The sequence below is a fragment of the Netta rufina genome (assembly GCF_964035555.1).
Source record: "Netta rufina genome assembly, chromosome: 2".
Lineage (NCBI taxonomy): Eukaryota > Metazoa > Chordata > Aves > Anseriformes > Anatidae > Netta > Netta rufina.
In genome coordinates this window covers 22,491,714-22,519,130 of record NC_140124.1, presented here as the reverse complement: position 1 = coordinate 22,519,130, position 27,417 = coordinate 22,491,714, and the positions used below count along the sequence as shown (strand labels likewise).

Sequence of the window (27,417 nt, the reverse complement as noted above, 5' to 3'; positions counted from 1 at the left end):
AAGGGTGAGAGTGGGGTTTGGAGCAGTCCTTGCTTCTGGAGCGAGTGCTTGGCCACACGGGTGCTGGGCAAGCGACACACGGCCTACCCTGTCCAACTTGCCACAGTTAACCAGGTTTCTGCATTCAGAGGCTCCTGGCACGCTGGAAGGGTTGTTGCCACCCCCACGCGCACCACCCGCACCTGGAGGTGTGCAGCCGGGAGCTATGGCTCAACCCACAGACATCCTCCTCTCCCCCTGTCCTTTGGTGGGCCTGGTTGCTCAGAAGAGCTTCCAAAACCCTCAGACCTCAAGGACGACCTTTCAGCCAGGGATAAAAAGCTGTCGGACGTGACTTAGCCGTCACGGGCAGGAGAGGGTGGTGCGTGTCAGGCTGTCTGCGTTGTGCAAGAGGTGGGAGGTATAATCTGATTGTAAAATAAATAAACAAACAATGTTTAACAAGGGATTTGTAGTGTGCAATAGTTATTTTTAAGTAGACTTCAGGTTTAATTCAGGTTTCAGTTCACAGCTATAAATCTAGTGTTGTACAAGCATAACAAAGGCAGAAAACACTACGAATGATTTTTGCAGTCCTTGGTAACAATACCATCTCTTATCATTCTTCCCACTGGCGCTTTAGTAATTGTGAATTGAAGAAGACCACTGTTTCATAAACAGAATCACAAATGGCAAACTTTTGCAATACCACCCTGAAGTCTTTAGTTTTAGAAATGGGATTTTAACTATGACATTACGTGAATTTGGACCTACCCAAAAGTTTTCGATCCACATGTTTTAACACCAAGGCATGCTAATGCCCTATTTAGACTGTAAAGGTGGAAGCAGGAAGATTTTTTTTTTTTGCATTGTTCTTCAATATTGTACTTACATAGGAACACATCTAGCATTGATGCTGTGAAAGCAAAGTAGGGAAAATAAATTGTTCATCTGCTGAATTGCTGGTTAATCCTGCTCTTCTGTTGTTGCTCAAAAGAAGGATTATTGTCTAAATCTCTACATTTCTAGAGCTAGAAGATTAAGGACAGAAAATGACATAATGGGGACCACATCTTCTTTGCTTTTTTTTTTTTTTTTTTTTCCCATGGCCTTAGCATCAATTTAAAAACCTGCCACACAGAGAAATTTCAGCAGTGCTGTATGTTTTCACTCACTGCTTATCTGAACAGACCTTTGTTCCTTGACTTCTTTGCTTCTATGCATCATACTTCCAGTTACAGCAGTGGCACTTTCTGGTCACTTCCCTGTTGCTATATGGCATTGCTGCCAGAGTGGCTTCCACGTTGCCAGTCTCGCCATCCCTCCCCTGAGTTACTTCATTCGATCACCTTTTGCTTTGTGCAGTTACCTGTAAAGCATCTACTTGTTGTTTAACACACACAAAAATAGCTAAGATTAATGACCTACTAAAGTAGCGTTGGTACGCTAAACATCCCCAGAAAGTCATCTGTAGTGTCTTTGTAAGTCAGATGGAAGAGTCAGCTTTTATTGCCCCTTGTGACAAGTGCTTGCTGTTGCAATCTTCCACTTCCTTTCTTTCAATGTAGATTTTGTCCTTCTGTCTTAATGTCTTTCCTTTTGAATCCTTGAGCCACTGCCTGTCCCATCTTAGCAGCCTTGCCTTTTTCTACAATTTCACCTTTCATGTATGTCATGGTTCTACTCTGTGGAATTCCTCACCTCTCTCTCTCAAGTTAACAATTTCCTCAAAAATTTGAACAAAGGTTATGCAGCTGTGCCATATCAGAACTGACAGCTGGAAATGTAGGGAAGGTTGTATTACCCCTTTTTGTGTGTTCATCTTTGAAGCACGCACATGGGTGCAAGTCTTCCACAAGAAAATTTCTACATTCCTACATTTTTTCAAGTCTTAGTAAAGGGATGGGTAGATAGCTTTCTGGAGAACAGAGGCATATATGTATTTTTTGTCATCTGCCTTTGGATGATAACAACTACGTTAACCTTCTGTTTGTAATATAATCTGCTAAAAGTGTAGCTCAGAGTGATAATTTGCTGGGAAAAATAAGACCAATGTAGCAAAAAATTTGAGTATACTGCACAGTTTTCTCCATTAGTTCATAGTGTCTAGATTTAATGAAAGATTACCATAGTCTTAATTTTTCAAGAAGAAAGATCAGCAGTTTCCTGAGCGCAGGAGATACTGAGAAGTGGTTTCCTACAGAATTTTGTCTCATGGTTTATTCATTTTTCTACCCCCTAATTGCAAGATCACACCATTGATTTTACCTGAAAAGGAAAAATTAAATGGATATTAGTCCACAGTCCTACAAATGCTGTAATGGATATCACTACGCCTGTTACAGATGTGCTTTCTCTCTAGTTGGACATCTTTTTTAATTATTATTTTTTTCTAAAAAGCTGAAGTACTCTGGAAAATACATATTTTTTACTTTTATTAAAGATGTGATTGAATGTGCACAAGCATGCATGTGATGTAGTAATGTGTAAGGTGGTGATACAGCTGCAGAAATAAGAAATTAACTGGATGACAGTATTTAGGATATCAAAGCATGCTGGTATCAAAGCTGCACAAGCTACATTTCTGTTGTGAAGATGAGGTCAGTAGAGAACCACATTGCCTACTTTGCCTACTGTCCTACAGCCCGCCTGCTCATTTACTATGGATTTGCAGATTTCATGCTGATGCCTTGACTTGTTAGGGCCATCATGTTCCCAGCCAGGTGTCTCAGATGCTTGCCTGGCTGTAAGCAGTCCAGTGGCTTTGATAGTGGATTCTGTACCTGTCAGCTAGGTGGATCATTTGACTCACAGGCACCATAGTCCAATTTTATTCTTATCAATGGGCTGCTGAATAGACTACATTAAATCTAAATTCAATGAATAGACAGACCACTTGGGTGTGGGATCTCTTTTTGCCTGACTTCCAGAATCTGCAGGCAACCAGTTAAACCATGGATGCATGTATAAGATGTGCCTAGTGTCTAAGTTTTACAATACCTAGATACCTGAGAAGCCTCTGTGCTGCTGGACTACCGAACAGATGTGTTCCATGCTCCTGCAGTTCATGAGTACTCATTTCATAGACTGAGTCCCATAAAAATATTTTCATTTGGGAAATATCAGAACAGCCCTGTGCTGCAAGCACTCAGTCACTCAGTGCTTCTCTACTAAGGGCTTTATGTTCTCCACAGGGTGGGGTTGTTGGATCTGTTTCTATGTTTGTCCTAGTATTTGGTCAATGCACATGTTTTGTTATTGCGTGTGTATTCCAGGGCAGTTTGCATTTGTCCACCTGTCACAAGGTGAGGCCATAACAACAAGTAAAGCAAATGTAAAATCTCATAATGCCCTGAAAGCCTATGTCTCAAAAGTGTGGTTAAAAAGTAATGTAAAGTGTCTTTAGTATACTGCAAGACCGTATCGGTGTCCATTTTAGACTCCCCCATACAAGAAGGATATTGTCATACCAGGAAGAGTCTGACTGGGGTCCCCAAGATTGTGGCTAGAATGTGTAGGATGTACAATGGACGATGTGCAAGCAGAGGCTTAGAGAGCTGGTTTTGTCTTAGGAGAAGAGAGCTAAATGAAGATTTAATTAATACCTTCACCTACCTAATGGAAAGGTATGAAGAGGGCAGAGGCAGGCTCTACTTGGGTGTACTCTGCAAAAGGACAAACAGAAGACATGAGCTGCAGCAGGGGATTAGAGGGAAAGAAGTATCTTCACTGTGAGCATGAAACACTGGAACAAGGTTACCCAGGGAGGTTGTGAAGACTTAGAGATATCCAGAAGTCAACTAGACATGGCCCGAGCAACCTGACCTAACTTTAAAGTTAAATCAGACTTCAAAGATGGCCCTCTTTTGTCTGGGAGTTTGGACTTTAGAGGTCTCTTTCAACCTAAATTATTCTTTGATTTATCAGACTGCCCTTTAAGTCTTTTATACAACTATTGATATTTTTTATTGAATTTTATTTTCAGTATATTCTAAATGTAAAGAGAGTAAAAGAATATACATTCCCCCAGGGAATATTTTCTTAAAACAAAATGCAGATGTTTTTTTCTCCCATTGAGCAATTTCTTTGACAATAGATAACAAAGAATTATTCTTTTGACTGTAAATGCTCTCAAGAAGATTTTGTCTACCATTAATTGATCATATCATGTAGCTAACTTAAAATTTATAGCTAATAAAAGTTTGTTTGTTTGTTTGTTTGTTTCATGAAACTTTACAATCCAGGAAAATCTTGATTATGCAGAGGAATTCTTATGTATCCTTATCTATCTTCAGTGTAATAGAGTCGAAATTAGATCTTAGGTAAAAGATCTGGGTGAAAGATAAAGACAATTTAGAACTAACCCATTATTTTTTTTATAGAATTCCTACCTTGCAAAAAAGACAATTCCCTAAGCAGACATGCCTAGATTTCACTTAAATTCAGTTTCAGCTGAATGTTTGCACAGGGAGATCACCTGCTCATGCAATAGTTCTTACATGTGTCATTTTTACTTTTTTCTGAATTACAGTGAAATCAGCTGAAGGTGTCTTGCAGACCTGTAAGACAGACTCTGCACTTTCATTGTTATTGTTTTGTTTGTTTTGTTTTGTTTTGTTTTGTTCTGGTTAAGTAGGAGTTGTTAAATAATACTTAAGGGCAAATTGCTCCATTAGGTTAGCACATACGTATCTTTTATATCCAAACTTTGGGATTGTATATGTACTCACAGCATGCATCTTTCCAGCTGGTTTAAATGGAACAAAGCTTGCAAAAAATGTCACAAATCCTTGTCCCTTTCCTTGTATCAACAGGACAATGGTGAAACTGTGTGGAATCAGCTGACTAATTTAGCTGAAAACTAAACTGCAAGGCAAGTGTTAGTTTTCAGCCTGATGAACTGCTCTTACTACTAGGCTATGTGGTTGTTAGTGTTGACAGAAAGATCAGGGTAGACAACTATGCTCTGGGAAGCTGTGAAGGGCAGGATTACCTCTGTCATTGTTACCAGGAGCAAATAAAACTGAGGGAAAACCTGTCTTTTCCCTAGGTTACTCCCTAAACCTCAGTTCCACTGTTCCTTATCCTTGCTTATCCTACAGGTTTTGCATCAGTTAGACTTGACTTGTGGCCACTGTTGCAGCAGGACCTGCTTTACTACTTCATAAGCATCCTAACTATGGTGATAGGCAGCTGGAGGTCCCTCTGGCCTGTGTGCCAGGCCTTGGTACCCACTCCAGTTGTTTTTTTTCTGTAGATTATCTGCTGTTCACCAAAACAAAGTTGTAGCTGAGTCCCAGCTCTACAGAAGGAGGAAATACAGACTCCTTTGCCTTCATTCATACAGAGATGTAAAATGTTTTAATAAATAAGAACTTTGAAGCAAAGGCAATTTCCATTTAGAATAGTGTTATAATAGTGTTGTCATCAAACTGTAGTTAATCCTGTCTCTGATAAATCTCGCCCCATTACTGACTTTTTGACAGGAATCTCGTCTTTGTTTCCATACCTTATTAGCGTATTTCTGCTTGTGTCAATGAGTTGAGCTGGTCACAGTTTGAGGCCTGCTTTGGTACATGCATGAGCAGGGAGGAGTCTGTATGAGCAATTCATGGACATCAGTGAACTTTACAATCCCTGAATTCTTGCCTTTTTAAGAAGGGGGTGTCTATCCATCTTCCCTGGAAAATATAAAATATAGGCCAAAGATGACGTGAGGGGTCACAGTCTGCTTTATGGCCTTCTTGTCACATCTATCCATCTGTGAATTCATGCCTACAGCATGAGCTGTTCTTTTGGGTAAATGTTTGGGTAAATATTTTTTTTAACCAAATTATCCTTTTGTCCCATACGGTTGATCTAGGGATATCAGAGTTGGAAATTAAGTGGGATGATGAGGCCTACTTGTGATGCTGGGAAAGCTGTAGGTGGTGCTATGGAGCACTAACAACTACCAGCAGCTGGTGATAAAGGTAACACCTGAATGAATGAACAGCACTTTTACAAAGAGAAAGGTATCAAAAAATATCCAACGTTCTTATTGGAAGCCCCTCAGCATATTTGCTCTCATGCATCCATTAGTCGACTGAATATGAGCCAGCAGTGTGCTCAGGTGGCCAAGAAGACTAACAGCATCCTGGCTTGCATAAGAAACAGTGTGACCAGCAGGGCCAGGGAGGTGATCGTCCCCCTGTACTCGGCTCTGGTGAGGCCGCACCTCGAGTACTGTGTTCAGTTTTGGGCCCCTCGCTACAAGAAGGACATTGCGGTGCTTGAGTGGATCCAGAGAAGGGCGACGAAGCTGGTGAGGGGCCTGGAGAACAAGTCCTACGAGAAGCGGCTGAGGGAGCTGGGCTTGTTCAGCCTGGAGAAAAGGAGGCTCAGGGGTGACCTTATCACTCTTTACAGATACCTTAAAGGAGGCTGTAGCGAGGTGGGGGTTGGTCTATTCTCCCACGTGCCTGGTGACAGGATGAGGGGGAATGGGCTTAAGTTGCGTCAGGGGTGTTTTAGGTTGGATCTTAGGAAGAACTTCTTTACTGAAAGGGTTGTTAGACACTGGAACAGGCTGCCCAGGGAAGTGGTGGAGTCACCATCCCTGGAAGTCTTTAAAAGACGTTTAGATGTAGAGCTTAGGGAAATGGTTCAGTGGAGGACTGTTAGCGTTAGGTCAGAGGTTGGACTCGATGATCTTGAGGTCTCTTCCAACCTAGAAATTCTGTGATTCTGTGATTCTGTGATCCTACTTGTGGGTGCATAGTGCAACAGCAGTGCCTGAAGGAAGGAAGATGAGATACTTGTAAGCTGTCACTATCTAACTGAGCTTAGCCCAGCAACCAAGAAAGGTGTGCTTAGTTAACTCTACTGGCAGCCAGCTGCAGGTGGCAATTGCTATGCTGCCCAGTCAATATTTATTTTTTATTTGTTGTGTGGTTGTTCATGCACTATATGCTGACATTAGGAGAGAATTCATTTTCTTAAGTCATTACAGCTAGTATTCAAGTCACGCACACAGATTTTTATTATTATTATTATTATTATTATTATTGTTATTGTTATTGTTATTGTTATTATTTTAACTTTCTTCTTCCACGTCATACTTCTGCTTCCAATTCCCATTGAAATTGCTGTACTTCCACTTTATTTGTTGTGCCAGAGTTGCTGAACTACTGAAGCAAAAGGTTCAGGGTGAATTGAGGCTGCACTAATGTTATGGCTCTTCCTGTCATCCTGTGTGGTCTTCAAATACATTTGGTTTGTTTTACTTCTGTCTATGCAAGGACTTGCTTTTGTCCTGGTTTTGCATTCATTTGGTAGTTGGCATCCAGTCCTGGTTGGTGCTTTCCTTGCCAAACGCATATTTGTTGTCCCGATTATAGATATTGCTAATTATGTATCTTTTCTCCCCCATCAACAAATTATCATGGGATATCAGTTTTTCATCTGTCATTTTTCCTTGATAAACCACATGCTGCATGTCTGTCCTTAGGCTGTGATAAATACAAACTATTATAAATCAATTTAATCCTTTTTTTTTTTGGTGAACTAAATCCCAATCTCTTCACTATTTCGTTTGGCCAGAACGGTCTCCCCGTGACATTTCCTAACGATTTGTGATGAGATTGCGTATTTACTCCATGCACTGGTGGAATTGCTACCTTCTGGGTTGTTCAGTCTCTTCATTTTCTATAAGAGCTCAGCTTTTTATGTCTGGAAGGGGTATCTTAGCAGAGACTTTGTATGGTACTACTCCTGGGCATCTGTTGCAAGCCTCTCCCTGTAACTTTAGTTGCTTTATATGTTTACTGTACATTAGCCTAATGCCTTACTTTTTTATGTATTCAGATCAGGTCTGCCCTTTTCACACTTCAGTTATCTCTGTCAATCACTTAGTTCATTCACTTAGGCCTTGACATTTCTTTAATTGCCCTCAGTTGTTCAGGGTCCATTTGAACTCCCTCAGAGCTCAGCAGATGCCTGGCATAGTTGTTTATAGGTTTCTTCTGCTTCAGTTACTTTCTGTCCATCCTAAAATATTGTCTTCAATGCTTTTAGGAGTTGCTGGATTCGTGGCAGTTGATTGTCTTTCTCATGCAATCTCCTGCTGCTGCTGCTGCTGTAAACTTCAACTTTAGGCTTGGAAGTTCTCTATTCCCCCATTGTCATTTTCTTGTGCATTTGTAGAAAATAATATGTTCTCTCTCATAAGCTCTCTACTAGCTATGTCTTGCACCTGATCCGGTGGTATAAGCAGAAGTTCGAGTGAGAGTATTTAGTACTCTGGCGGCATTCATCTGTCCCAGTCTCCCCAGGAGATCCTACCAATGCATCTCTAAAGTCTTCCATTCTGCAAATTTTACTTTTCACTCCACATTTCATCCACAAGACTCATATTTTATTCTATATAATTCTCAGAGGCCATTCTTAAGAGTAAAAACAAGTTGAGGTGCATGATACTTTTTATTTCATTAAAAAATAAAAGTCTGTCTCAAGACTCCTGGAGAGGAGGCTTCCTATGGCTTTCCTTCAGCTAGAATGAGAACTGCTTAACTGCACGTCTCTCCAGGTATACTTTTAAAAGAGAAATATTTAAGTTTATCCTTTGAAACAGAGTGACAAGGAAGTGATGTATAGTTGCAGTAAAGGTGCTAAAAACAGTAAAGATTTGTTAAAGTAATAAATTATATATTAAAAAAATAATAATTGGCAAATGATGGTTGACAGTTGAGAAAGCAAATGAAATAGTTCACAGTGTATGTTATACAATGTATTTCACATTGGGCAATATTAATAACCAGCATTTAATAAGCAACATACATGACAGTTCTTCAACTGAGAAACAATGCTTCTTTGTTTCTTCAGAGACCTGTATGTGTTCACTTTACTTTTCAAAATGGGTCACATTAAATTACTATTAGTGAATTGCAACTGCCCCAGCAGTGTTCTTATTCTTAGACACAGATTACATTGATTGGTTTCCAGAGTTATAACTACTGCATAAAAAATTACTCTTGCTAGCATTGCCATTTCTGGTAGAGTCACACTTAATGGTCATCTTGTAAGTGCTTTACCCACCTATAATCTTCCTGAGTTACTATTAGGTCCACTTGTTTTACTACTGTGGTCCAAAGAGACTGAAAATTGCCATAAAGCAGCAGCTAAGAAATCCTTAAGGAGAAGGAACTTCTGGACTGGTACTGAGTTGGCAAATTTTGTTCTGTAAAGCCCTCTTTTATCTTCATCCCTGGAAATGGGAAAAATAATTCTGGTTGTGACTGACATCTCTTGAAACTGCTTAATTTGTAAAAACATTAATTTTCATTTGAAAAACAACAACAACAACAACAACAAACTAATTCTTTGGTACCAAGAAAAGAAATTTAGAAGGCAAGCAAAAACAACCAGTACATACTGGTACATATGTACCATTACATACATCGCTAGTACTACAAATGCAGTTGTTTGTGGGGTTTTTTAGGTTGCTGATAGCATCTGATCCCCAGCAGCACAATGTACTAGACAATACGAAGTCATCACATGGTGACCACGATGTGTTGTTCATGTGCCACTTCTTTCAAGACTGCAGAAATTGTAACTGGCCTATTGAACAAATGCAGTGCTTTATTGAAATCAGGCACTGGTCTTCTACATTTACATTTTCAGCCCCCTACAAAACTGTCCAGCAGTGGTGTGAGTGCTGTTATTCCGAACAGGGTTCTTCTAAATGGCTGGGTTTTCTTCTTTCCTTTATAAAGGCTTTTTCTTCAGTTAGGCTTTGGGCCTCCGCTCTTAAAACTGCTCCAGCTTCTGTGCTGTCACTGGCATGCTGACATGTGCTGCTTACAGCACTGGGGTTGACGCGGAGCACCCTTCTGCAATTGCTTTACGTCACACCTAACACGTGGTGCTCCAGTCTCCTTTGGGTACTCGTGTATTTCAGTCCCTGCCTTTTTTCTGGTACCTAGACTCCTCCCCTTAAACCTGAAAAAATACTTAAAGCAAGCACCTGTGCCACCCGGGTGCATATCCCTTCCTCACTTGCAAGACGGGCTTTGCCCTGTATCTGCTAAGACGTAACAGTTCTGGGTCTTGCTTCTTGTTACGCAGCACTGACGAGTGGATCAACCCTTAGGCTGTCGTTTCCTGGCACTTGTGTCCTTCATAATTATTCAGGTATTTTGCATCTAAAGTAAGCTGGATGGTGATAAAATCTGCATGAGTGGCAAGTGTGAAAGGCTCTCAGTGACTGGCGATATATCTTTAAATAGCTTAAGGACTTTGACAAAATGTGCTTCTTTCTCATGCCTGAAATTTTTGTGTCATCTTTAGAATCAGTTTGAGATTTTTCTTAATTTTCCATCAAGTTAAAAAGTTTCCAAAATGTTTGAGTGTGTGTCTTTTTTGTGGAAAAAGTGACTGTGTAACTGGGAGTAATGGTCCTGACACTAAATGAACCTACCCAAGGAATTACAGCTTCCGCAGTGCTGGTTCCACCATCCCTCACTAATTTCAAAGCTCACAGGCTTTTGCCTATTGACTTTTGCTCCAAGTTTGTTCATCTTGCTTTTCTTGCAGTTCCTTTGATGTGATTCTTAACAGATGCTGACACACTTCCCAGTTTAAACACACCTGAAATTTAAGAAAACTTCAGCCACAGCAACATCACAGTAGATTTTCTTCTCTGTTGGTTGCATTAAGATGGGTATGAATTGCTACCTATTCTGATCCAGTTGCATTTCTCACACTTTATGTGCAGGTAGAAAGGGCTGCATGTAGATATGTAGGTGTATTTATGAATAATCTGCCCTTGCATATACTGAACTATGTTCACAGGGAGAAATAATACCTGCAAGGATTTTCAGCATCTTGGAAATGTATTTTGTTATTTTCTCTGCTTATTTTTATCCAGTAAATACTAGTTCTCCAGTCTTTTTCACAGGAACACGTGATTTTATTTTAATGGTTGCAGGGTTTTTTTATTATTCTGTTTCTCTATTGCTTCCAAGTAATTTACTTTTACTAGGTTTTTGTGTTGTTCATGGTGGTTTTTTGACAGAACACAGCCTGGTACATGGTAAGTAGTAGGTTGTCACCTGAGTGCTCATGTCAGCAAATCTAATCAGCAATGAAGAAGAGGAAAGGAAAGGAAAGGAAAGGAAAGGAAAGGAAAGGAAAGGAAAGGAAAGGAAAGGAAAGGAAAGGAAAGGAAAGGAAAGGAAAGGAAAGGAAAGGAAAGGAAAGGAAAGGAAAGGAAAGGAAAGGAAAGGAAAGGAAAGGAAAGGAAAGGAAAGGAAAGGAAAGGAAAGGAAAGGAAAGGAAAGGTTGAGAATCCCTTTTCTAATAGTGAAGACAGTGTCTGGTGCTAATAACAATGCAGTTGGCATATTTGATGCTATTTTTCTTCTCAGTATGAAGGGAGAAGTAGTTATAAGCCTTGCTTCAGCTGTCACTTCTGTCTGTCAGGAAACAAAAGCACTAAAGCTGCTGTGATAAAACTGAACGTGGTTCTGGTACCTACACCATCTCAAAAAGGATACAACAAAATCAGACGCCAGAGAAGGGTAAGGATCATGGTCATGAGTATGGAAGCACTGCCATACGAAGAAAACCCAAGTAAACCAGGCCTTTTCATTCAAGAAAAATAACTGACAAAAGAACTGGAACATGACAGAAGATCTCAAATATACTTAGAAGCAAATGCTGAGAGATGCACCATTCACTTTCTTTACTACTCTGAGGGCATCAAACTCAGTTGTAGGAGTCCTGTTCAATACAGAAAAGTAGCTCCTTATGCATGCAGAGGGTAGTAGTAGATCATTGCAAGAGGATGTTGTGGATGTTAACCACACCTAAGGGGAGAGTGGATAAATGCATGGAAGAGAAATTCATAGATGTTTCCCATATATGAAGAAACTGCATCCAGCTGTTCCCTGGACATCCATTTTTACTGCTGTTGGAGATAGAATACCGAACCAGGTGGTCTTTATGTTTTCTACCTCTTCTGTTTGGGTATGCTCTTAAAGCCCGTGTTTTTAAAGGGTCACCTTGAAAACCCAGATTGATATCTTTTGCTGCTTGTTCTTTGTCGTCAGTGACTCAAATAGAAGAAAATATTGCAAAAGATGTTGCCCAATACTATTCCATCACCATTTATAAAAGCAGAACCTGGTTTCCACAGTTGCATGAAGATTATCTCATAACTGTCTGTCTATTGCCATAGCACAAGCAGTTCTAATGACAGAAAATATTAGCCCATCGTTTTAAATCTTACTTCATTCATTTTAATTTCCCTGTACCTGAAGAGTCTTGTTCTAGAGTAATATGATGTTTTCTTGTTTTGTTTGTTGTTGTTGTTGTTGTTGTTTTGTTTGTTTGTTTTTCTCCTAGGAATGGATAAGTTGATCTCCCGTCCACACAAAAGGCCAAATGCTCTCTATAGGCTGTTTTGCTTTCCCTGGTCTGGAGGTAACTGTTCTTTCTTTGATCGATGGTGCGAACTCTTCAGCAGCACAATTGAAGGTTGGTCATTTGTGTAGTTAAAGACTTTAAGAAAGCTGGGGTCTCTGAAATGCACAGTTGCAGAATATAATGCTCTTGACAGCTGTGCAGTCTTTCTCCAGTGGATATTATATTCAGAAAGGAACTCTACTAGGATTCCACATTTCCATTGGGATGCTAGGTGTACTAAGCTTCTGTACCACTTTGGATCAAATTATATTTAATTAAGTTAAAAAGCGACATCCTCAGAGATAAATTTCACAGGACTATAGTATGCTTGTCTGCCTTGGAAACTGCTGGTTTGATTCAAGAAAGGGCAATGCAGTAAAAATATGCTACTGCATATTCCAGACACATCAGCAGTGCCTTATATCCTTATATAAGAACAGTGAAGTCATAAGAATTGTTTTTTAATGTTGAGAGGCTGCACAGAATGAAATTCAGTTTATCAAGCATTTTTGTGTGGATAGAAATACTTCTAACAACGTTACTAAGAAGATAGCCTAGGAATGACTGCAGAGCCAGAGGAATAAAGTCAGGGAGCAGCACACTCCTTCAGATGCTTTAATTGTGCTGAAATAAAGTAAAAAAGACATGAACATTTTTGTACTACTGTCTGTGGTATTATGTGGTGGCTTATTCTGTCTCTTGTAAAATACGTTTCACCTGTTATGTCCGTGCTAGTTTGGCAGTGTGTTCAATGTCAAGGAAATTTCAGAAAATCACCATTTTTACTGATCTATTGGTTACTTATTTTCTCTAAACTCTGAGAGGAAAAACTCCTAATTTTGAAAGGGGTGTAAAAAGATAAGATATGCCCTTTTGTATAGCTATTAAATCCCATCAGTTTATACAATTCTGCATTTTACTGTGTGCAGCACTGAAGAGCCTTCAAAGAGGAAAATGGGAACTGTATGATCCTAATACAGTTTGTTAACATTCTAATGTTGCCCTTAAAATGATATTTTTTACACAACCCTCAGAGTTGATTTTATTGAAATCGTTATTTTTATTAATGCCTACAGCAATAAAATTGTTTCAAAACCTCAGCTGAGATCATGACCTTGTTATCATTTTAAGTGGATTTCTGACTTAAGGCATTTATAAATTTGATCAGTGGGAGAGGCAACACTTGTCAGTTAAGGAAGGAAACCTGATCTGTCTTTAATCACAGGATTAAAATATAGCAGTAGCAATAGCAAATACACTGTATCAACTACAAAAAGGATTAATTTAAATAATCTGTGTACTCTGCAGAATAGATTAGAAAATTTAGTAAAAATGATGTTACTGTTTTTTCTTGAAATGACTGTAATTCTTTTCCCTCCCTTCCTCCATCTCTTCTGTAGTGTCTGTTATAAGGCTTGCTGGAAGAGAATGTCGTGATAAGGAGCCTTTTCCAGAAGACATGGCAGAAGTAGTTAATGAAATTACAAGTACTTTGTTAAAAGATCTGCAAGAAAAACCATTTGCATTTTTTGGTCACAGGTAAAGATGTATACGTTTTAGATACCCTGGTGAAGGAACTGTAGGAGTAGATAGTGACTTGTCTTTGTTTGCAAAAACCCTAGGCAGATACACTTCTGCAAAGGTCTTTTGTCAAGCCATGCTAAACCATGCTGCTAATCTCAAAGACTCTGGTTATTTATATTTTGATTACTTCGGACACAATGTCTTCTAAAAATGGCAGTGCTGTGATTTATTTTTACACTGATAAATTATAATTGTTTATTGGTAATATTTGTGTCAGTGCTTACTCTAAAGTGAGCATATAGGGTGAACAAATGCGTAGATTTTGAAGATCACTTAGTCCCAAGTATTCAAAATAACTGTCCTTGCTGGGATTCAGGAAACTACTAGAACAAATGGGGGCAAAAAAGGTCTCATTTGTAAAATTAGTCTGTGTTGGAAGGTACTTTGTGTGAGTTAGCTAAATCACTATATGTCATTTATATAGAACCATAAAATCCACTAGAGTTACAGTTTCAATAAATGCTCAAGGTAGCCAGTTAGCACTAAAATTCAAATTATATTCACGCTTTCCAGTTTTTACTTAATTTTTATTATGTTGTTTTAACTTCTCTTTTTGCTGCAGTTTTGGATCTTATGTTAGTTATGCAGTTGCAGTACACTTGAAAGAGGAGTATGGACTAGAGCCGGTCCATCTGTTTTTCTCAGGGGCATATGGCCTACATGTAAGTTATAAATTCATTAACAACAACAACAAAACAAAACAAAAAACAGTGTATTAGATGGCATGAGTAAAACACTTGTGAATTTCACATTGCAGAGTATTTACTGTGGCTATCCTTAGCCTAGGAAGAATAGTCTCCTTGAGCTAATGCTATTTTTTCTGAATGCTATTATTTACTCTGGTCTTTGGCTTAAAAAAGCAATGAAAACAAAACATAAAGTGACACTTCCTGCTCTGTAACATATGAAACAACTGTCTTAGTCTAGCATTTTATAAATCTCCTGCACCAGCCCTCGGTACATTTGACCAGGTATTTCTTTCCCTCCTCATTCTCTGTTGCCTTTGTAATCTGTTCTCAGTTCCCTCTGCTTCTGAGTTTCTGGTGATTCTGTTAGTCTTTCTCAGTAAAACAAATGAGCTGGCTTTTTCCTAGCCCTCTTGTCCTCAGTCATCATTTGCTCTTTCCATTCTTCTGTTCATGGTGTTTCTTACCAATGTTGTTCATTGAGCTAGTACTTCATGGAAGACATTATGATTCCTGAAAATTTCCCTAATCTGTGGGTCTCTCCAGTCCTACATTAGTTGGCATTGTCTCTACTGCAAGGTTTTTCTTTCTATTATATGTTTTATTAATTTTCTTTCAATAGTGAGATTCAAACTTTGGACAAAAACACATTAAATGTTATGTGTCTGGAAGTCTCAAAACATAGTGTTTGTCTCAGTTATAATCAGTTAAAAACCAGTCTACTAACCCTACCCTATACCTGCAAATGTTAAGCTAATCAGCCATTGTGTATTGGCAATAGAGAATCTTCATACTTTTTTTACTAAAGCAATTATGAGTGAAAATACCATTTAATGTGGTGTATGTTAGGGTGTATTATTCAGTATTATTTAATATGGTGTATATTTTATATGTCACCCAATCTGTTTTGTCTGACAGAGTGAATATTTTTTTCTGTTGACCAAATTCCATGAACTAGAAGATAGTTGCATGCTTGAATATTTAGACACGTTAGGAGGAACTCCTCCTGAGTTTCTGCAAAATGAACAAATCACCAAACATTTGTTACGTATTTTAAAAGAAGATCAGAAAGTTCTTCACACATATCCGTAAGTTTTATAATTTTGAATTACATTTATATTTTAAAGCTTTACTTATGTCTGGTCACTTCAGGTTTTCTTTTTTCTGTCTCTGAAATTTGTTCTAGATTTTGAATTAGATTAGTTATATTAAATAAATAAATAAATAAACAGTAAACATAGTTTCCTCCTTTATGTGTTTTTCTATTTATATTTTAGTGTTTATACCACTTCTGTCTCCAGTGGATCTTATACAACAGCTTATGTAGCTGAGTGGCTAAGGTTTCTCATCCTGGCAAAGAGAAGGACCCATTTTGGCCCTTGCAACCTGACATTGCTAAGGGTCTGAAACATCAGAACTTGGATATAAGCAGACAACATAATTGTTTATTATCAGTGAGAATTTTTAATGCAGGTTGAATTACTTTTTTTTTTTCCTAACTGCTAGGTCATATTTTCTTTAAAACTTGAGACATAAGTGCAGTAAGGTAAGGAGCTAAGACTCTTACAGATACAGAAAGTCCTTTTCCTGACGTTCTGTACAATTTAACCTATAATATGTCTGTTATGTTATAAATTTTCTGTTGTGTTTTTGAGTAGAAAGAAAAAGCTTTTTTATATGTGGAGGCAAAACCCAAACATAGGTATCCTATGGAAAATTGTATAACATTTTTTTGTTCACAGTTGGCGTGATATAAGAAAGAAATACTTGTCTTGTGATGTTACCTGCTTTAATGGGTCTGATGAAAATGAACATGGTTCAGAAGGTACTTTACTTAAATGGCTTTCCTCTTATACTTAGGCATTTTCCTGATATAACAAATCATTAAATGAATGGAGTTCTTCTGAATCTTTTACCACCTTCTTAAATGAAACAGAAATATACAGAAATGCAGAGAAAAACAGTTGATATGTGATTTAAAATAATTAAATAATAAATTTGAAATACTTATGTAAAATGACCACAATAGTTTACATTTCTTTTATATTTTAAATCTTTTTCAGCCTGGCTTGCAGTAACCAGTGGAGATACTTCCATTCACAGTCTTCCTGGAAATCACTTTTATCTACTGGAGCCTTCTAATGAAACTTTCTTGATAAAATACATAGCTAAATGTATAGAAAATTCTGACATATGAGTATTTCCCTCCATTTTAATAATAGAAGGTGTAAGATCATTCCACAGAACTTAATAATTAAGTCATTCTTTCTGTTAAATTGCATTCAGTTATGCCTAAAAGTAACTGTTCCTCCAGAACATTTTTATTGTAATCATTTAAAAGAAGTTGTTCTGTTACAAAAATAAACATTATCTTCATGTCTTAAAAGTAAAAACTTTTCATCTTTTCCTTCTTTTCATCTCACACATGCACAAACCCTTCACTGTATTCAATAACATCATTTGCTAAAAAAGACAGCTGTTGTTTTACTTTTAGAGCTTCTCTGTATGCTTCTGTAAAAATGCTAAATGTAATTTAACATTCACAAAAATCCACAATTCTTAAAGAAATATCTATTTAATAGGTTCAAATTTATTTAGAATAAGATGTAGTCCAAAAATACAGTATATGTGTAAACACCCTTTACCGTGCAATGGTTCACACTTAAAAGATTTTACTGTCAGACTACTACAGTTATTCTTCTCAGCAGAGTTAGTTCATTAGCTACTGAAGAGTGAGTTAGTAGTGGGAATTACTCTGAGTATTCTAAATCCCATATTTTTCTACCATTGCTTTTGCTTTAGAAATATAAGCATTCATGGCATCCTCCTTTGATATACCTGCAAAGGAAAGTAGGAGTAATTATTGGCTTGTATTTGCAGTTCTATTTAAGTGATTACGTGTGGTAAATTTAATTGCTTTAACACCTTTTTTCAGGTTCCATGCCTCCCATTTGGCTTTGCCTTTCAAATCTAGCATTCCTGGGCACTCTGCCAAAATAAATGCATACCTTTATTGATTATCATGCAGGTTTATATAACATTTGCTTGATTGCAAGGTATGGGTGTAAATTTGCTGTTATATATAGTAACAGGAATACCAATATTAATATCTCCAACTGTAGCCTGTTTGTAGAATCCATACAGTTCCTTCAGTTCTTCATCTGTTGGTCTTGTTTTTAATTTTTTTACTTCTTCTGCAGCCTCATCAAAGTCAGCCTGATGCAAGAAAAAGAAAGTGTTAGTTTGCCTCTCAAGAGGTGTGCTTGAAACATTAATTTTAACGTGCACGATAGTTCAATAGATAGGCTCTATTACTCACATAGTTTTAGTAGTAAGTCTATGTATTTTCTCCACAAAAGAAGTTTAATAAAGCTGTAAAATATTAGAAGGTGAACTTGGCCTACTTATTTAATAGGATCAGCATAGCTAAAATGAGTAAACCTCTTTTTTCCAACAGTTTTCTATCTAACCACTTGGAACCATTACAGACTGTCTAGTGTCAGAACGGTCACAGATTGTAGTGGGTTTACATGGCAAGGTTTTAGTAGTGGAGGGCTGCAGGGGTGCCTTCCCTCAGTATGTTTGCAAACACCAAGCTGGGGGGAAGTGTTGATCTGCCGGAGGGCAGGAAGGCCCTGCAGAGAGACCTGGACTGGATGGGTGGAGGCCAAGGGGATGAGGTTCAACATGGCTCAGTGCCGGGTCCTGCACTTTGGCCACAACAATCCCATGCAGTGCTACAGGCTTGGGGAGAGTGTCTGGAAAGCTGTGCAGAGGAAAAGGATCTGGGGGTGCTGGCTGATGCTCGCCTGGACATGAGCCAGCAGTGTGCCCAGGTGGCGAAGAAGGCCAACAACACCCTGGCTTGTACCAGGAATAGTGCAGTCAGCAGGACCAGGGAGGTGATTGTCCCTCTGTACTCTGTTGTGGTGAGGCCACACCTCAAGTGCTGCATTCAGCTTTGGGCCCTTTGCTACAAGAAGACAAGGACATCGAGGGCCTGGAGCGTGTCCAGAGAAGGGCTGCAAAGCTGGTGAAGGGCCTGGAGCACAAGGCCTGTGAGGAGCGGCTGAGGGAACTGGAACCCCCCTGCGGAGCAGGTGCAGAGAGTGACCGTGAAGGAGCAGCAGAGATGAAGCGCCAGGGACTGACCGCAGCCCCAGTTTCCCATTCCCCTGCGCTGCTGGGGGGAAGGAGGTAGAAGAGGGTGAATGGGAGGGTAAGGTGTTTTAGTTTGTGTTTTTAGTTTCTCACTGCTCTAACTTGTTAGTAATAGGCAATAAATTTCTCTGATCTCCCTACTCTGAGTCTGTTTTGCCTGCCACGATAACTGTTGAGCGCTCTCCTTGTCCTTATCTCAACCCCTGAGCCCTTTTCATCATATTTTCCCCCTCTTTCCCTTTGAGGAGGGGGAGTAAGAGAGCAGTTGTGGTGGAGCTTGGCTGCCCACCCGAGTAAAACCACCACACAGATACATTCATGTAAGTAATGTGTGCAATGAAAGCTGTGTGTATGTCCGTCGCATTCGTGGTGGGAGCATGAAAACAGTCACTGAACTTTACAGCACAGCAGTGATCTCCAAATCCTTTTGGCCTCATGGCATTGTGTTGGCTCTAATGAAGGAGCTCCCCTGTGGAGCCAGTACCTCTGAGAGGTACTGCACACTTCCTCTTTCATTTCCACCTCTCTGATGAAAGTGCTGTCAGCGCACCCATACCTCATGGAGACTGAAGCAGTGCTACTGCCAGGACTGCCTTCCACACCCAGCTCTCAAACACTGTAGAACACCAAGTGAAGCATAAATTTAAGGCTGAAATACCCCTTTTGTCTTCTTGTGTCTCACACTCACATTAACCCAAGGCTATAGCTGCTATTCTGTCTATAACCTAAGTCTCAAATTAGACTTTAGCATAGAGTTTGTAGTCTGTTTCATGCCCAGGATATGTCAGATAGCAAGATTTTTGCACAGCAACTACTGAACTGCCAGTTTACTGCCACTGCTATAGTGCAGTAAACTCCTACATAGTACTGTCACATGTACTATGGTGTAAAAAAGATGCTATATGCTGCTTTCAGTAACTATTGTATCTTCTGAGTTGGATGTGCCTTTGCAGAAGCACGGTATATCACTCAGAATATACTATTACATTTATATTTAAAAGCAGCCTACAGTATGTGTAAAAAATCAGCTCTGTATCCAACAATTGTTTCAAGGTGATTCTGAAGTTTTGTTTAAATACCCAAGACCCTGGTGGTATCTCAGCTGACTGTACCATGCTCCTTTAGGCTACTTATTTTTTCCTCTAGTTAGAGGAGAGGGTTTTTTGGTTTTGTTCTAAGTAAGAAAACCTACCCTGTATTTGTCTTAATTGATGCTGTTCTGCTTGGCAAATGACTGTGCTGGGTGGAGCAGGTGAAGGAAATAAAATAAGCAAGACCTGCGCTCATTATAGCATTCTTTATTTTAACAGAGTGAAAGCACAAGACGGGCATTTCTGTTTTAAAATAACTAAAGAAAGAAAAGAATTTAATTACTGACTGATGCTCAAGCATATTTCCTCAAAGAAAGGCCCCTTCATGGAGTCACAAACTATACATTCATTGATTTAATGGCACATCAGCTGGTGGCTGGCTGCTTTAAGGCACCAGCAGCAGGTGAAAGAGGTTAAGAACAGGTAGCTGGGGGCACTGATCACAGTGATCTTACACAGACACCTGGCCACTATCCTATCATTATTGTTATTATGGAAATTCAGTTTGTCTAGTGGGTAACGTTCCCGGCCACAACATTTGGAGAAATTTCTAATTTTTGTAAAACTATCAATTGCTATTTGAAATCAACAAGGAGAAAGCAGAAGTCTTTTAAGAACAACACTCTGTGAATTTAGATCTTGAGGCCTGCTTACATCTACAGTTCGCCAATGTGTTTTCTTCCTTCCTTTGGCATAGAGAGAGTTCTTAGCGAGTCAAGGTCTTAAATTTAAAAGAAAAGCAAGAATTCCTTGGCAAAGGAGGTTTGTTATATCTGGAAGGCAATCCTCTGTTAGAACAGAGCTGCTTTTTCCCCACCTACCCAGCTAGTGACTATAGCGTCACCACCGGGGGCTGTGTCGCCATTTTTAAGAACAGAACTTATATTGCTTCTGGGCAGATTAGAGATGAGAGATTATCTATGTGGTACTTAGAACAAGACTGTCTTGAACAATCTGTGAACTGTATGAAATATATAAACAAGAAAAGGAGGACTAAGGAGAATCTCCATTCTTTATTGAATGTGGGGGTAAGCACAGTGACAAGAGATGAAGAACAGGCTGAGGTACTTAATGCCTTCCTTGCCTCAGTCTTTAGTAGCAAGACTAGCTCTCTCTGGATACCCTGCCCTGAGCTGGTAGATAGGGATGGGGAGCAGAATGAAGCCCTCATAAACCAAGAGGAAATGATTAGTGACTTGCTACACCACTTAGAGGTACACAAATCTATAAAGCCAGATAGGATCCAACCAAGGGTAATGAAGGAGCTGGTGGAAGTGAGATGCTAGCCACTTTCCATCATTTATCAGCAGTCCTGGCTATCAGGGAGGTCCCAGTCAACTGGTGGCTAGCAAACATGACACCCACCTACAAGAAGGGCTGGAAGGTGGAACCAGGGAACTACAGGCCTGTCAGTCTGACCTTGGTGCAGGGGAAGCTCATGAAGCAGATTGAGTGCCATCACGTAGCACCTACAGGATAACCCGGTGATCAGTCCCAGACAGCACGGGTTCACAAAAGCCACACTCTGCTTGACAAATCTGATCTCCTTCTACGACAAGGTGGCCCACACAGTGGATGAGGGAAAGACTGTGAATGTTGTCTTCCTTGACTTCAGAGAGGCTTTTGACACAGTTTCCCACAGCATTCTTCTGGAGAGACTGATTGCTCATGGTTTGGATGGGCCTACACTTCGCTGGGTGAAAATCTGGCTGGGTGGCCGGGCCCAAAAAACTGTAGTGAATGGAGTGAAATCCAGTTGGAGGCTGGTCACTAGTGATCACCAGGCTGCCCAGGGAAGTACGTGAGTCACAGTCCCTGGAGGTATTCAAAATGGTATGCAACGTGGTGCTTGGGGACACGTTTCAGAGGTAGACTTGGCAGTGCTAGGTTAATGGTTGGAACATTTTAATCTTAGAGGTCTTTTCCAACATAAACGATTCTGTATCTGTATGAAAAACAAAACAAAACAAAACAAAAAAAAGCCAACAACTTGCTTGCCATTAGAAATAAGTAATAGCTGGGAACAGAGTTTTGCAAGCTCACTCTCAGAAGTGGTAACGTTGACTTCCTTGTCAAAGGAAAACTCCCCTTCGCCAGGGGAGTTTTAGGTTAGATGTTAGGAAGAACTTCTTTACCGAAAGGGTTGTTAGACACTGGAACAGGCTGCCCAGGGAAGTGGTGGAGTCACCATCCCTGGAAGTCTTCAAAAGACGTTTAGATGTAGAGCTTAGGGATATGGTTTAGTGGGGACTGTTAGCGTTAGGTCAGAGGTTGGACTCGATGATCTTGAGGTCTCTTCCAACCTAGAAATTCTGTGATTCTGTGTGAAATATTGCTCCAGTGATCAATTCCCTAAGAACAGATGGGAAGATAAATTGTTCTTACACGTCCTTTAATGTAAGAACATTGAGTTCCATCCATTAAGTTGGACTAATGGACTAAACTCACAAAGCCAAAGCTTCCACAGGTTGTTTCCTCATTTGAATGACTGCACGCAACAAGGTCCAGTGAAGAACAACTTTTCTACAACTTGTCAGTTTAGGAAGAAAGTGAAAAGGCAAAGAAAATCTGCTCAAAATCAGCGAGGCAAATGCAAGAATCCAGTAGGAAACACCATCAGGCCTGGTGCTTTATAGGTTTCTACAATGAGTCAGAATGCAATGGCTAAAAGGTGGCTGGACCCCAGAAGGGTAGTTTGCTTTTCATTATTTGCTTCAACAGCATTTAACTGCATCTACACTCATTTGATCTTTACATCGTCTCTCTCCTGTGGCAGAGAAGCAGATGACAGCGTCATCCTGACCACCATATGGCAGCAAGGACCCTTGATTCTCGTCGATCAAGGACAGTAACAATTATCTCAGTTCCAGTTGTATTGGGACTCCCAGATGTCATAACAACAGCTACAGAACAAGGCAAAAAGGTGAGTACAGGCAGATGACAGCAGCTGCATGTGGGAGAAACTACTCAAGACACAAAAGAAGCTCCATTTGTACACACACAGATTTGTCTGTAGAAACTCTTGAAACTCTTGACTAGGGCTCTGGGGCTTGATTGATACTTTAATGACCATTCCCCTTTGAAGCCTGACGAAGTAGAAATCCCATTGGTGGCACCTTACAACTAGGCTACCTGGTATAAGCAAGCACATCTTGGCGAGTCTATGGAGGGTCCTGTTTAAAAGTAGCAATGTAATGATTTATACAGAATAATAAGGAAAACATTTCCCCAACAGCACGTCAAGCATCATTAAAGCATCTAGTTGTTACCAACTAACTAAAACTAAGGATTTATTCTATTCTTTCCCTGATCATCTTTTATTGATTAATGGGAGAGATCCCAACCACAGGAAAGAAACTTAGGAGGAGAGGACACTTTATAGCAAACACATCTTGGGATTGTATGAGGGTTAAGAGGTATACAAGAGCATGCAGGAAGCCCTACGCCTTCACAGTATGTAGTAACCTTTTAATAAATGTATTAACACTGAGAGTTTTCTTCTAACCTGTATATGGTGGCAGTCCATAGTTTGAAACTGTCTCCTCACTGCCAGACAACATTTTGAAATTGCCTTAAAGTAATAAGCTATTGCTTATTTTGCAATGGAGCAAGAGTTGTTACCTTCTGGCAGGTGTGAACAACAAATATTTAGCTAAACAAAATAATTTCAGTTTGGCTTAGTGTTTTAAATTGGCAACAGTGGCATTCATATGGATGTGGATTCAGTCCTTATCAGGAAGAACTTCAGATATGTACATTCATGAACGAACGGATGGTTTTGCTGTCTTCATGGTGGTGAAATATCTCAATATATAGGTCATGAGAAACAGTGTTAGTAGTTGACACAAAGTGCAAGTTAATTTCTGTTCTTCTAAAACTCCTTTAGATTGCTGACATTAAAAGGAAATTGTTAAATGTAAAACGTTTTATGAATGTAATTGAATAAGAATGAACATTTTTCATGACATTGACTTTGACATTGGAATTTCATTGCACTTGAGAAAGCCTACAGCACCAGCTGCAGTGGTACTTGCCCTCGGATAAGTCGTTAGGTCAACAGGAAAATTCTCTTATCTTCTACATCTACTTGTTCTTGATGCCATGGAAGAAAAATCCATACAACAAGAAGATACTACTCTCAAATTTCATTAGAGAAATCAATTCTTTCTCCAGAAATGACAGCTTTGATAGTTTCCAGCTTCAGTGCAAACAAAACCATTCTGAGTCATACATCATTCAAACATTTGCTTACCCTAGAGGATCAAAAGAAACTGATCTTTGGTCATAAAAGAAAAGAAGGGAACATTGCTTTAGTTGTTAATCATAGTCCATAATTCACATGTGCCTTTTGTAAGCAATATAATAAAGATCTCCCTATGAGGAATTCCTAGTATTTGTAGTATTAACACTTTCTTCTTGCAAACTTTATTTTTCTTCTTTTGCAATACTTTTCTTCTTGTTCTCCTTTTGTAGTGTCACTGCACTGGGATTTCCTACTGCCACCAGAAGTGCCTCAGCAAGGTCTGATGTTAAGCCCGTTCTTAATTTTTCACCAAAGAAAAATGGGTCTGCAGTCTAACAGTGGACAAACACGCGTCTGCATATGACTGACAGAAACACTTTCAATAGGCATGTATTATGGAGATGGGCTCAGCAAGGGAAAACAAAATCATTACTGAAACCTATGTGTCACTGAACTAAGGAAGAGACTGGAACTGTGCACCTCTGACATGCCCAGGAACAAAGCATTTCCCTCACACTGTCAGTATGGATAAAAGGGACCTACGTTTCCTTAGGAAAACATATTTGATGGCCCACCACCTTTAAGATTGCTTTTCTAGATAAAAGTTTATTAAACACGAGGGAATGGCACAAAGCAGTGCCAGGGGAGGCTCAGACTAGATAAAAGGAAAAATTCCTTCACCATGAGGGTGGTCGAACACTGGAAGAGGCTTCCTAGCGAAGTGGTTGATGCCCTGTGCCTGTCAGCAGTCAAGAGACATTTGGACAATGCCCTCACAAATACACTTTGACTTTTCACCCTGAAGTGGTCGGGCAGTTGGACTCAATGTTCTTTGTAGTCTCTTCTAGCTGAACTATTCTGTTCCATTCTGTACTAAAACAAGTGTTTCATTCTTCATCCCAACACCACTAGATGTGATGTACTTTACTACACGTATCAGTGACTCTCACACCATCACAGCCATCTCCTCATATTATCCACACACGTACAAACAAAAGCAGCATTCACACTCTCTTAGCACTGAGATGAAGAAGTGGTATCAATATTAAAACACAACTGAGCTGCCATAATTAATTGAAGATGAAATAAGTTTCATCTGCATCTTCATATTGTCAGCACTGCTGTGCACGAGTCCTTGTCAGGACAGAGATAAGGACTACGCACATCAGTGGAAACCTTCCAAATGCCTTTAATCATTTTCTGATCTAAACTTCACAAGAATGAACTAGAAGCACACTAGACTCGTACAGACAAAAGATAACTGAAAAAAATAATAAAGTTAATAAGCTTACCTTTATATACTTTTATTCTAACTGGATCTATATGAAATATCACAAGCTACTGTTTCAAAAATATGCAAATGCATACCTTAAGCAGCAAGAAATGCACAGAAATGAAACTTTAATGTTTTTTTCTTCATCTCCCTCAATCCAATCATTGTGCACAGACTCACAGATTTTGCTTAGGATTTGCTTGCTTATACAACATACTTAGGAAGAGCCTGTAATTTCCTTTAATTGTACAATGATAAAATTCCCCTTTAATTCCTCAAATTAAAAGCAGAAGTCTGTATATACTTATATATATATGCAGACATAAACATACACACATGCATTAAAGCTAAATGCATGACTTATCTGACTACTATCACAGACTTCCTTTGTGCAAAGAAAAAAATTAATTTATTTTCAGCAGAATATTTTAGCAGATTGCAAAACTTAGAGATCTCTTTAAATATATTTATTTCATAGAGTGAATTCAAGGCAGAAGAAAATAAACTACAATTTCAATGATCACTACACAAAGGTGGCGTTATGTTTGGGATTTGGCAGCTCTTAGCCATTTAAGCAGGATTCTACTTCTTAGCTGTAAAGCAACACAATGAAACCTCTGTGCCATTCCACATAACTGCAGCTCAGGAGAAAATTGCTGAGCTACTGACAATACACTCCCTGCATCTAGGTCAGAGCGTTGTGTTGCTCACTCTTTGCCACGCACACACACACAAACCAAGCTGAGATGGACATTATAAGGAGAGCAGGATGAAAAGGGCTTGCAAATCTTAAAGTGAAAGGGATAACAGAAAGCCTAATAAGAAATTACAGCCTAATCCATCAGCGCATGGGCAAGACAAGGAAAGTATTCATGCTTTAGTACAATGATAAAAGCCAGCAATTAAAATAATTTCCTCGGGAACAATTTAAATGCAGTCAGAGTGAAAGCAGAAGGAAGAAGCTTTCCTACCAAAATGCATCTCAAAATGTACCACTCCAAAGACGTACACACCTGAAAAAAATGCGTGCTCTCTTAAATGTTATTCATGTTTCCCAAACGCACACAAACCACTGATTCAGTGTTAGAAGTTTCCCTTTTTCTTCTATAGCTCTGAGTAAGTAAGTAGCTAGCACCTAAAAATTAAATAACATACCTACCTCTCAGTGCACAAGCCAGTCCCAGCAAAGTCAGATGTGCACACAAAGAAAACAATTCACACACACTAAGAGCATTTGTGTCTCCTACCTCCGCAAAATTACACGAGCCAGGAACAGTTCAAAATCAGCTGCCTGTGTCTCAACCTCCACTTGCAAAAAGCAATGCACTGTTTAACCGTCAGAGGCTTACGTGCTGCAAGGTAACCTTGATTTTGCAGCAGCAATCCTTACGGTGAAGAAACACGTCTGTCTCTGACAAGGCATTGCACGGACGGACGGTGCATCCCTCTTGCTCCTCTTCTGTCTGGCCGGGATGCAGAATTGCTTACCTGGAGAGTCATGGTGCTGTGGGGATGCCCAGGGACCAGCCTCGCTCCTTCTCCTGCGGGGACGCGGAGCTTCTGCCTCCCAGCTCTGCCGAAGCGCCCTGCGGGGCGGCAGGGGCCGCACGTGATGGGGCTGGGCACCGAGTGGCCTCATCTGGGGGCCGTGCTGGGAGAGCTGGCCTGCCATCAGGGCTGGTGAAGGGATATTGGCTCGATTTGCTGCGTGCTGAGCCCACGAGGGTGCCCATGCTCGTCTCCTTGGGAAGGCTGAGCTCGCATCTGTACCCCGGAGGGTCGGGCCGCCAGCCCAAGAGCAGAGCTGCAGCAGGGTTTCCAAGGCACTTGTTTGAAAAAGGGATTTCCTCGGGGTGAATGAATGCGAGCCTGATCTGAATCGCACCAGCACCATCACTGTTAGCATCCTCTCCTCCGCAGCCCGACCTGGTGACCGGCCCTGTGGGGACCTGG

General features: G+C 39.8%; 2 protein-coding genes across 2 annotated transcripts; one reads left to right on the top strand and one right to left on the bottom strand.

Annotated features, from left to right (window-relative positions):
- Positions 1–11,549: 11,549 nt before the first annotated feature.
- Positions 11,550–16,893, top strand: OLAH (oleoyl-ACP hydrolase; the record flags this gene model as incomplete). Its single annotated transcript, XM_084283043.1, has 6 exons — positions 11,550–11,592; positions 13,827–13,965; positions 14,573–14,672; positions 15,615–15,784; positions 16,439–16,521; positions 16,760–16,893. 6 exons carry the CDS (start codon positions 11,550–11,552, stop codon positions 16,891–16,893), a joined length of 669 nt encoding a protein of 222 aa, XP_084139169.1.
- Positions 16,894–17,460: 567 nt separating this feature from the next.
- ACBD7 (acyl-CoA binding domain containing 7) lies at positions 17,461–26,964 on the bottom strand (the record flags this gene model as incomplete). Its single annotated transcript, XM_084283042.1, has 4 exons — positions 17,461–17,534; positions 17,622–17,684; positions 17,795–17,912; positions 26,953–26,964. The coding sequence occupies 4 exons, from the start codon at positions 26,962–26,964 to the stop codon at positions 17,461–17,463; spliced, it is 267 nt and encodes an 88-aa protein (XP_084139168.1).
- Positions 26,965–27,417: the final 453 nt, after the last annotated feature.